The sequence below is a fragment of the Lepidochelys olivacea genome, assembly GCF_965140295.1.
Source record: "Lepidochelys olivacea isolate rLepOli2 genome assembly, chromosome: 1".
NCBI lineage: Eukaryota > Metazoa > Chordata > Testudines > Cheloniidae > Lepidochelys > Lepidochelys olivacea.
The window spans coordinates 322,674,109-322,686,328 of NC_140411.1; the positions used below are offsets into that span (position 1 = coordinate 322,674,109).

Here is a 12,220-nt window from a genome sequence, read left to right on the forward strand (position 1 = left end):
TACAACTGAACTTTGTATACTTATATTTTATTTTATAGTTCTGAAGTTAAATACAAATTCATGGGTTTTTCCATATGAAAATAAGCCAAAGAAAATTGTAACATGATTTGTTATATGTATTAGAGATGTACATAAGAGTTCAAGCTGAGAATCTTCTGTTCTCCCATGTATTATATTTACAGAGTTGATTAATTTGTTATTTACACTTCTTTGTGAATACTGAAGCCATAAAGCTGTTTCTCTATATTGTACATTTTTATTACAAAAATCCCATAAGACATTGCATTTTAGACAACACAGCCTTCAGTGTTTTCATATCAATTTTATTAAATTACAGATTGGACTCACTAATGATGTGTCAAGATGCCTCCCATATGTTTAAAATCTTTGACCCATAAGAAAATACAAATTACAAACCAATTTTAATATTCTGATTCTTGATTTTGAAAAATAGGCCTATGGATGTAAAAATGACAGAGAAAGTTATTTCCTCTCTCTAGGTAACAGTGTGGCTGGAACGACACTTTGCCTGAGATGCTTATTTATGAAAACATAAGGAGAATTACTTTTATAAAGTGAAATGTTTTTTCTGTTAAGTTTTATGGTATTATAAATTGGGAGAGATTTTACATAAAAATAGGTTGGCCTCCTGTGTACTAAAATATCCTCTCTATATAATCAGTACATTAGGAAACTCCCCAACACCCACATTAAGCAATGTGCTTAAGTACAATCTTTCAATTCTGACATGGGCACAGCAGCAAATGTGGCCCCTTTTGGGGGCATGACAGCATTTCCTTTAAAGAAAGTGATATTTACCACTTGAATTTGGAAGACATACCAATCAACATCAGTGTATCTTGTGAAGGAAACTTTAAAAATACATACCAAGCTTTATAAATGTTACATAGTAGCATCTAACACAGCAAACAACTTTGGGTCGACTTTTCATGTTCTGTATAACTACCTAAATAACGTCTTGATAAAAAAAGTTCACTATACAAATCCCACAAAACATTATATGCTTACTGCTGTGTGCTTTCTCTCTTTTGAATTAGTTACAATAATTTGAATCTCTATTAATGGATTATTTTTATTTATGTTTTATAGATATAAACTACCACAAATGGTCACATAAAAGTTTCAGGCTTTGTGTATTCTGTTACTGGTAGATATTCGGTTAGGCACAATATGACATTCTTTGTCAACTTAAGGTTAATTCTAGACACACTGTGACTAGACCATTAAAGATAAACACCAGCGTTGAGACTACACTAATATTTAAGATGGACACATAGACTATGTAGTTTAAGCACAAATACAGTAATCCAAGAAGCCTGATCCTGCTTCGACTGAGTCTCTTTGACTTCAATGGAACAGAATCATGCCCTAGATACTAAACATCAGTTTATGAATTAAGTTGGTTCCTTCCTCTCCATCAGCAACTTCATGCCATTTTAAAAGACAAATCCCATATAATAGCACAAGCTGATGCCTTGATTCTGATGTATCTTGATTCTGCTATTAAATTAGTCAAAACACTGTCAAGAACCATGGCCCACAAAACAGGTAATTTAGCTAATGTCAAACCGTCCCGTCCCCCCAAAGAAAAAGAAACAAGCCAACTTAGGGATAATATTTTGTAAGACATTGCAAATAATTCATTATTATTATATCTTAAGACAAAGTCCTCCTGAAGATCTTTATTCCCCTAACTACAAAGTGCATTTCTACGTCTACACTTGTGCCATTAACACTGTGTAACTCACTCTGGAAATGTGTTAAAAGTAAAACAACTGTGAGTTCCTAATATATTGTGCCCCTTGCAGTTCTCAACTTCAGGCAGAACTCCTATTTTATAAGTTTCCCTGAAAATAAACACTCCATTTACAGTATAGTAAATTAAGGGTCTGTAAAAATTCATTCAGAACCCTGTGATTATATGAAGGAACATTAACTGTAGAAAGTTTTGGGGGGATTTTTTATTCTTCTAATGTTGCAAAGGGGGATTTGGGCTGCTTGGTGATAGGAGCAATCTTTGCTCTTCCCCTGCATCACAATGAGAGAACAAACCATCAAGCAAGCCAGTCAACAAATAGGTGAAGTACACAAGTATTAATATTTTTTCCTTTTCTAACATGTTAGAAATGGATCATAAGGCAATATCTGATATTTAAAACATTTTTGCATTGTAAATTAAGCCATTGAATATAAAATCCTTACAAGTGAACTTTCATGCGGACAAACATTCAAGTCTTTTAAAAACTTAATAATTATGAATTTGTTTACCATGACAGAAAAAGCATATTTCTTAATTTATTCAGTGTGTTTTAGAAATATTCCAAAATATAAGGCTTATGGGAGAATTTCATCCAATACTGACATGTATCCTTAAGCGTCACTTAAATCCTTAACATGTGGTTACAGTGGTGCACAGGGCCTCAGAGAGCTTTCAGGACAACCTTAATGACTTCTAGAAAATGTGCAAATTGTGCCACCTATTCAGATTCCATATGTTGTGTTATTACTGTAGAATTTTCCTATTTTGGTTCTCTGTATCAACACAAAATAAGATTTAAATGTTCTCTCCGGTTCAAAATAAAAAAAAACAATAAAAACACTTGTGAGCCCCACTGTTCCAAATTCACCTTCATACCCATGATTTGTCCTTGTTTTCTGCCAAGGGGAATCATTCCTATCACAGACAAATATAAGCAGGAAAAGGTATCAGAGACTAGTATTGCTTAGATAGGAATAATTATACAAGCTCACAATCATTCCCATAACAGATTTTAAGGCTCATGGACACATGACAATCACTAGGCAGAGATGAATGTAAAATGCATTCCATATTCATACATAATTCCAGAAATTATCAAAGTAAGAAAAATGAAATACTCTGAAACTTAATTGAACTTATGTTGCTTTTATATGTTGAGCAAGAAAGTTCACTTTTATGTTAATATAATATTCAATATCCTGGTCAGTCCATCTCTTTGGTATTCCAATCTCATTTTGTAAATGCTCACAAAATTCTTTATTTAAATGCAATGATTAGTAATTATGTGAAAGTGCTAACCAGAATAAAGAAAGCCATAATATTCCAGAACAAGCTGGTCTTAAAATTCCTGGTTCTTTATACTCATTTCTTGTAATGATTGGGGGCATCTGCGAATGCAAACTTCAGTCTGTAGGCTTCTGCTAGGAGAACACTCATATCTTCATTTCCCCAGTGCATTGTGGGCAAATTCTGTAAAAAAATCAGCAACTCCTGGGGAGAAACAAAAGAAATAGGAAGATGAATGGTGTTAAAATAGAATTGTAATATAGTGAGCTTGTTATTATTTATTTGTATTTGTGTAGTGCCCTGAAAGCCCAACCAACAAGTGAGACCCCATTGTGTTAAGTGCTATCCCTACACATTGTAAGAGATCGTTTCTTCCCTGAAAAGTTTACAATCTATTATTATTATTTGTACTGTGGTAATGTCTAGGCCTCCATTTGTGCATTAAACATGCTAGGCAAACACATAACAACAAACACCTAGCAAATCTAAATAAACAAAGCAGCCAAAGAGTGAGGGGAAAGGAATACTTATCCACATTTTACAGATGGGGGACTGAAGCACTGGGATCTAATGCCCAAGGTCAGACTGAAAGTCACTGGCAGAAATAGAAACTAAACTCCAATCTCCAGAGTCCCAATCTGTTACCTTTATGGGACTATCCTTCCTCCCATCTAGTTTTATCAAATTACAGTAAATTTGCTTAATATAAATAGTAATTTAATTTATTTCCCCAGTTATTTTAATCACAATTTCTGGTTCCACAGTTGCAAATTGCAACTGAATACAGCATCATGTAAGTACTGAGAATTCTTTCCAATTTCCACTCACCTCTTGTCTGGAATTTTAAGAGAGCTAAGATGGAAAACAAGTATTGTACATTCCATGGGTCTTTTGATTTGAATCAAGGATCTAGTTACAGTTACTAACAATTCTTACCCAGGTCACTTCAACGATCATTATGCTAGCTCTGATCATTCTGGCATATCAATCCTATACTCATTTCTTAGAAGGTTATAAAATAAATACTTATTTTATTTCATGTTACCATAACTTCTCTATTTTCAAGGTGAAACGCAGTGCACTGCCATTACCGTAACTTACTGACTATGCTGCACATTCAGGTTCAGAAGCTAATTTTGTAACCCAGGTTCACTAAATGGATGGTGCATAGAACTGTCTAGTACTGAGCCACCTGAAATGCTGGAGATTAAAATTCCATCCAGCTGGCCTTTACATAAAGTAACGCACGCATAGAAAAATTAAATCTGATAAAATCTGGCTTTTTGCATTTTTTTTTAACTGCTCCCTTATTTATACACTGACAAAAACAATGCAATTCTGAAGTATCTGTAAGACTACTTAATACCCACAACTCGGGGGATTTTTTGGAAGATCACATTAGTTCAGTTTACTTCATCATTCATTATCAATTTTTTAACAGATTAAAATAGGTTTCACTTCCAACAATACTTTGAAATAATAACTAAAACATATACAAATATTTTTCTAAAATATGGATTCCTACCACTATGGGAATTATGTATTACTGTGGCCACATGGTATCAGAAGGCATTTCAAATGTGCTGTTGGCCAACTGAACAGCTGTGGTTGGAGTATGTGAAATCCATCATGGATAAGATTAAATTCCAATGGTTTACAAGGATTGGCAGTTGACTCCACTTTTTGGGGGATAAGGGGTCACTGGGAGAACCGGTTTTCTTCCTGCTCTATCACCCAGTGACCAGAAAGAGCATGGTTCCTCACACATCGATTTTGGTCAGCCAAAATACATCCTTGTTAACCTTCGCATGACCTTTCAGTATAAGACATTGTACAATTGTCCTTGCTTACATGGCCAGAGCCATGGCTAATCAGAATGTCTGGGCTGGAAAGGAATTCCCCCCAATAATAAAGACTGATCAACTATTAAGGGGCCTTTCACCTTCCCTGGTACATTATGAAGAAGTCTCTGACAGGCAGTAGGTCACCTCTCCAATTGTAATAATAATTTATCTGTACCTTTCTCTTCCCTTTAAAAATATAATTATGTGTTTGTTTATGTATTTGCTACAAACTTTCAAATTCATCTCCTGTCAGTAGTTAGGACATTCCTGTACCACTTGAGAGACAATGAATCAGGGCTGTGTAGTTAAGGGAACTGTTGTCTGTAGGACCCTGGCTTCATCTGTTGCACTCGTTGGAAGGTGGGTAGCAAATGAGGCGGAAGATTGCAGAAAGAAACAAGATGGTCTCATCCTTAAGAAAGCTGAATACTAACCTGGAGAACTAGATTCTATCCCTCCCTGTGTCAAACAGTTCACACGTGATGCTCATTAAGTTACTTAAACAAGCTTTTCATAGGTAGTCACTAATAGTCTCTCTCTCATTTTCTGGGCACCTAATTTAAGACCCTATGGTCTCATTTGCAGAAGTGTTGAGCACTCACAGGAACAACTGAAGTCAATGGAAGCTGTGCTTTGAATAGAAAAGAGTGCTATATGATACTATTTCAGAGTGGTAGCCATGTTAGTCTGTATCAGCAAAAAGAACAAGGAGTCCTCGTGGCACCTTCGAGACTAACAAATTTATGAGGGCATAAGCTTTCGTGGGCTAAAACCCACTTCATGTTTTAGCCCACGAAAGCGCATGCCCAAATAAATTTGTCTCTAAGGTGCCACAAGTACTCTTTCTTTTTATATACTATGTACTCTGAAAAATCAGATCTTAGGTGTCTCAAATAGGGTACCCAAAATCAATGGATTATTTTTACCTTAATCCCTCTATGCCTCCGCTCCTTGTCTGTAAAATGGGGATAATACCCACTTATCTCACATGGGTGCTGGGTAATAAATTAACTAACATTTGTGAAGTATTCAGCTTCCATAGCAATAACTGCCATTGAAAGCATGAGAAAATTAGAAATTCTGCCTTCAGAGCACTGTTTGAATAGTGTGCAGTACATAAGGCATTGAACAACAAGGAGAAAACAAAATATTGAATAGCTGTTCATTCAGTGAGCACTGTCCATTCTGTGCCCTGTGGAAAACATAATATAGAATCATATAATTAAAGGCTATCATAATACATACTCACAAGGGCACAGAAAACCTTAATTCTGGCATTTCCTAACTTCCGAGTGCATGACTTTGCAACCTTAATGATGCTCATTTAACACAAGGGCTTTTTTTGTATAATTTCCTAGGTTTTTAAAAAAGGAACCTGAAAAGACATTCCTTCACATGGCAACATATTGATATCCATATGGGTCATTACCAGAGTTCAAATCTTAAGATTCATCACATAACCTTCTGTCTCTTGAGTGAATTGAGTAACTGATAGTAGTAGTAGGTTGTAATCTTCTTTGTGGACCAGAACTAAAGGGGGATGGGACACTTTGCCAGTAGGTTTCATTGATATTTGGTAATAGAGGAATGGTGAGATTCAGGGAACTTGGGTTCCATTCCAGGCTCTGGAGGGGAGCATGCTTTAGTCCAGCTGTGGCCAATTTTTTTACCTTATGCCCCCACCGCTTACCCTGTCTGCCCCCTCCCAAGTCAGGGCTGGGAGCAGGGCCACGGTTCCACGGTGTGGAGACGGGAAAGATGTGGACAGGGGTAAGGGGGCTGAGGCTCAGGCCACAGCTGGAAGCGGGAGCAGAGCTGGGTGGCGCTCCCTCCCTACCCCCTATGGGGGCTGGCCCAGGCCCCAGCTGCAAACCCCCAAAAGTTCCTCTATGCCCTCGGGCCCCACAGTTTGGGGACCTCTGCTTAAGTGGATGTAAACTCTTCCACATGTTCCTGCTAAGCATGACCATTTCTGCACCATCCCCTCCAACTTGTCTCTGTCCTGTCTCTTCCCTACCCTTGGCTCTTTGTTCCAGTCCTAGTCTTCTCACCCAGCCAGACCCAGTCTCCATTCCTTACACTTCTCACCCCAGTCTCCATGCCCAGCTAGTCCCAGTTTCCAATTCACTCCCCCAAGCTTCTAATCCCAGTATATTCTCCCTGATCCCACCACAGGTCTAGCTCTTGTCCCCTCTGCATTTCAATCAGGCAGCTTCCTCCCTCCTCCAGGCTGCATGGGCCCATGGGTGGCAGGTGTGTGTATGTCATCGAGAGTCCAAGAGAGACAGGCTCCCTGATCTCAGTTCAGGTGCCTGGACCTGGATCTAACATGGCTTCATCTGCTTCCCGGTAGCTTAAGGTATCGCTTGCTTTAAGGAATCTTGTTTTGTAAGATAGAAAAAGGAAGTTGTAAAACAAGCAGTATTATAAATCTGACAAGCATAACTATAGCTGATAATTAGCAGTACAACAGAAAAAGCATCAGAATATCTTTTAAAATGTGCTCTCGCAAGTGCAGTCATGTAAGTGTTAAGACAGTTGCCAAAGTGCCAAAATTTTTGTCATTGAATTTCCTTCTGCTTGTTTGACAGCTGTGTTGCTAACTGTAATTAACAGATTAGCACTATAGAGTAGGAATCTCTTTTAAACAGAGAAAACTACAGAGTTCACAAAAAAATTGAGATGGTTAATCTGAACAAATTTATTTTGAACAATACACTAGTCACAGTCACAAAATTAAATTATGGTCATATGCAGTTCTGAGAAATTAGCCGTTTTAACCTTGTCATCAACAATCTCTACATTTGCTGGACCACATCCTCCTATGGTATAAACTGGCATAATTAATGTATGCCATCTAAGGATATGGCCTTCTGTTTTTGCTTTTTTAATGAAGATCATACAGAAAGTTTTTAGAAATGTTCACTCAATTGTCAAGTGATGTGTCATTACATGAGATCAAACTTTATATTTAACCAATTTCCTATCTTATTCAAAATATATTATTGTCAGAGTCTATTCTACCCTATTTGGTGGTTGTATGAAACTATTATTCATAACTTACCCACAAACCTAAGACTTCTCTACATAGGGTTCACACCACTAAATTGTGGACTCAGCCTGTTGATTTTGCAAAAGTTTAGAGAGATGATTCTTTGAAACACTCTCAAATTTAGTGGACTGACCTTATACAAACAGTAAAGCGGATCTCTGGGACTACCAATACCCTCCCAGAACAGAAAAAGTACAGCTCAGATGCCTGTACTGGGGTCTGACACAACTGACAAAATCTGAAAATATTATTTCAAGGGGGAGCTCATGTCCAAAAAAGCTTGGAGCCAACTAGCTCCAAAACCATTGTAGGATTGTGCTTCCTTTTGTGAACTTTAACATTTGTGTAGTGCTTTATAAAACATAAACTAACTAAATGTCAGAACAAACACTTAACTACTTCAGAGGGGTCTGCTATCCTATTCAACAGATAAAGAAACTAATGCAAATATGTTAAATTACTTGACTAAGACCACACTGGAAGTCAGTTTCAGAGCCAAAATTAGCAGGAGGAATCTTTTTCTCAGTCATATACTTAGTTCACTATGCCAGGCTGCTTCTGAGCTGCCACCCTTCTAGCCAGAGAGGGCTAGATTTGCTGCCGTGAAAGGAGTCACCTACGCTGATATGGGCAAGTCTCCCTAAAAACTGAGTGAACTGTTTCATAGGTCCCAAGGAGCAACCCACTATACCTGGAGTGGGCACTGTGAATAAATATGAATCCTGTAGGAAAAGCCATCTTGACAAACTTTCTTCCTCAATGATCAGTTCCATTTGCAATGCTATCAGCACAAGGACAAGAAAGGTAATTTTTTAAAAATGAAAGTGGAGATTAGCGTTAACATTTAGAAGTTCCTAAAATCAGCGGCAGGAGAAGTCCTGTATATGTCAGCAGCCCTAAATGTGGGCTTTTGTTGTTGTTGTTAATATATTACTTAGTTTCATTTAATATTCATAAAAGACTGTGTTTTTAAAAGGACATAGTAATACAGATAAATAGCTTTCATTTTTATGAAAGTTACAAACATGCTGAAAAAATAATTTTAGAATATAATGTTTTTCAAACAGATTTAAAAATTAGAGCCTCTTTAAATATGCATTCATATTCTTCAAGTGATAAAAATTGTTACAAATTTCAGACAGAAAACACTTATTGCAAATACAAAGCATCAAGGTGTAATACTCTCCCTTAAATAGATGTGACAATTATACTGTATTTTGAAAATCATAAAATGGTGACAAACTAACTTTCTTTTTTTTAGCCCTTGAAATCATCTTGATGAATATTTTTATAAATCCTTACTGACTGCACAATGATTAAAAGGAATAAAACTACTACCACTAAATAAATAATATTCCATAATATTTATTATATGCTATATTTATCTTTTTCAAAGCACTGTAGATATTAGCTTACTGCAGATATATTAACTTACTGGTTGTCTCATCACACCTGTCAGATAAATTGACAAACCACATTGTGGTTTTTTTACATATGTGGAAACAACCAAAGACAGTGACTTGTCTTCCAAGGCCACAGAATGTGTCTGTTGGAAAGCTGGATTCAGAACCCAGGAGTTCCTGGAGAACACAATCCACCAGACCACATGAAAAATGCCATATGCAAAATTACATCATGAAAGTTCATCTTTCATTTGAACATGGTACTAAATTTAACACAGTGCTTAAATAAGATAGAGGGTTCCTCTTAAAAAACAACAACTCTGCTTAAATGCTTCTATGATTACTTCCAAACTCAATTCATGATTTTCATCAGTGCTGAATACGTAAATCCATGGCAAAGTCACTTGTTGAGGGACCAATCCTATTCTCATTGAAATAAAGGGGAATTTTGCCATTAACACAGATAGGAAAAGGATCAGGCCCTGTAACTGCTCAAGAAAGTAAGATTGGTCCTGATCGGGGGATATGCATTATAAATCCAAGTAAGGTAATTAGCAATCACCAAGACACATCACTTCAGTAATTTACTTAAGATGAGGTTGATCTTACTCAGACATATTGCTTAACAGAGCTTCAAAACAGATCTGGGTAAAAATAAACCTTACGACTTGTTAAAAATAAAAAGCATAACCTGAAAAATACCTCCTCAAGAAAATGACATTTTCTTTTAATGCCAAACATGCCAGGGGAGTGTTCATTGTAGCCTGAATGTGAACTAGCCTAAGAGAAGTATGTTTTTATGCCTTTCAGTCAGAGGAGATACATAGCATCTGCTAACCAATATTTAACAAAGTACCTGACAAGGCTATTTAAAAGCTACTCATTTTAGCAGTTTATAATTAAAACAGAGCAAAGATGAGGAATTAGTAGTGACTGAGATAAACTTTGATTATTGTTCTGATTTTTCTCACAGATAAAGATAAAGCAAGAACCATTAAGGTCTACGTGTAAGTAAGGCAGCCAGACTAATTAGTGTAATTCACTTTTCCCATCCACATTTAGAGTTTTAATTTGTGCTGCTCTCCTTGTTTATTTTATTTACATTATTTGTTTTAATGAAAAACTCTTTGGTGATAAACTGTTGAAGAATATATTTTAGAATGAGGACGCTATGAGTTTGAAAACCAGTTTGTGAAACATGCTTCCACCAGTCATTTTTCTGGTCCATTTAATTTTTTTCTGTAAAGGCATCTGGCAGGGGAATCTGTCAATTAGCCCATAATTCTATTTAAATTATTCACCGAAGACAAAGGCTCAAAACTGTATCCAACATTCTAACTTTAGAAATTGTAGAGAATCACTACAAATCAAGTAACTTGAAGGTGTTTGTATTTACAAAAATGGCTGCACGTTTTGACAGACTATACAGATGAAATTAAGTATCAGGGGTTAGCCGTTTTAGTCTGTATCCACAAAAACAACAAGGAGTCTGGTGGCACCTTAAAGACTAACAGATGAAATTAGTTTTTATTTCTTATGATACTTGTCAAGGTTCCTTCACAACTCTGAACTCTAGGGTAAAGATGTGGGGACCTGCATGAAAGACCTCCTAAGCTTATTCTTACCAGCTTAGGTTAAAAACTTCCCCAAGGCATAGATTTCTTTCTTGCCTTGGGAACCAGCTTAGGTTAAAAACCTGGTATGCTGCCACCACCAAGCGATTTAAACAAAGAACAGGGAAAGAGACCACTTTGGAGACGTCTTCCCCGCAAATATCTCCCCAAGCCCGACACCTCCTTTCCTGGGGAAGGCTTGATAATAATATCCTCAGCAATTGGTACAGGTGAACACAGACCCAAACCCTTGGATCTTAAGAACAATGAAAAATCAATCAGGTTCTTAAAAGAAGAATTTTATTTAAAGAAAAAGTAAAAGAATCACCTCTGTAAAATCAGGATGGTAAATACTTTACAGGGTAATCAGATTCAAAACATAGAGAATCCCTCTAGGCAAAACCTTAAGTTACAAAAAGACACAGAAACAGGAATACACATTCCCTCCAGCACAGAGAATTTCACAAGCCAAAAAAACAAAAGAAAATCTAACACATTTTCTAGCTAGATTACTTTCTAACTTTGGAAGTTGGAAGGCTTGCATCCTTCATCTGTTCCCGGCAAAGGTATCGCACAAACAGACCGACAAAAGCCTTTTCCCCCCACTCCAGATTTGAAAGAACCTTGTCCCCTCATTGGCCATTTTGGGTCAGGGGCCAGCGAGGTTACCTTAGCTTCTTAACCCTTTACAGGTGAAAGGATATTGCCTCTGGCCAGGAGGGATTTTATAGCACTGTATACAAAAAAGTGGTTACCCTTCCCTTTATATTTATGACAATACTGAATTTGCATGGTTCAATTTTACAATAAGAAATGTCTCTACTTGTGTGTGTGTGTGAGAGAGAGAGAGAGAGAATGTAAAAAAGGGAAGATACAATATCATCTGACATTAAATTATAACCAAAGAGATTTGATACTGTCTGCTGTTCGAGTGTATGCATCTGCAGGATGAATTATAATCTGTTCATGGTAGCAAGACTCTGGTGAAATGACTTTAGGTGAGTAAACTTTCTCAAACAGGTTAGAAATTGAAGAAGTGTAAAAACTTGACCCTACAACTTCAATGTCCTGGTTAATATTTACAGAATAATGAGAAGCTATATGCCTTTTATATCAGTAGAACTTTAACTGTACAAATCCTTTTAATTTAAGCCTTTTCATAAGTAGGAAAATAAGGTAGGTTTTCTCTTTATTCTTCTTCTTATTTATTTGCTTATCTTCATTCTTCTTTCTTTCTTTGT

At 36.5% G+C, this 12,220-nt stretch overlaps 1 protein-coding gene across 3 annotated transcripts in view; it reads right to left on the minus strand.

Annotated features, from left to right (window-relative positions):
- Window positions 1–307: 307 nt before the first annotated feature.
- The window catches only part of TBC1D22A (TBC1 domain family member 22A), a 438,694-nt gene continuing 426,781 nt past the window's right edge, over window positions 308–12,220 (minus strand). For all 3 annotated transcript variants that reach the window (XM_084629309.1, XM_084629310.1, XM_084629311.1), the window contains one exon: window positions 308–3,271. In XM_084629309.1, coding sequence (XP_084485435.1) covers window positions 3,143–3,271 — 129 coding nt within the window. In that variant the 3' untranslated portion in view covers window positions 308–3,142. The remainder of the gene's footprint in view (window positions 3,272–12,220) is intronic.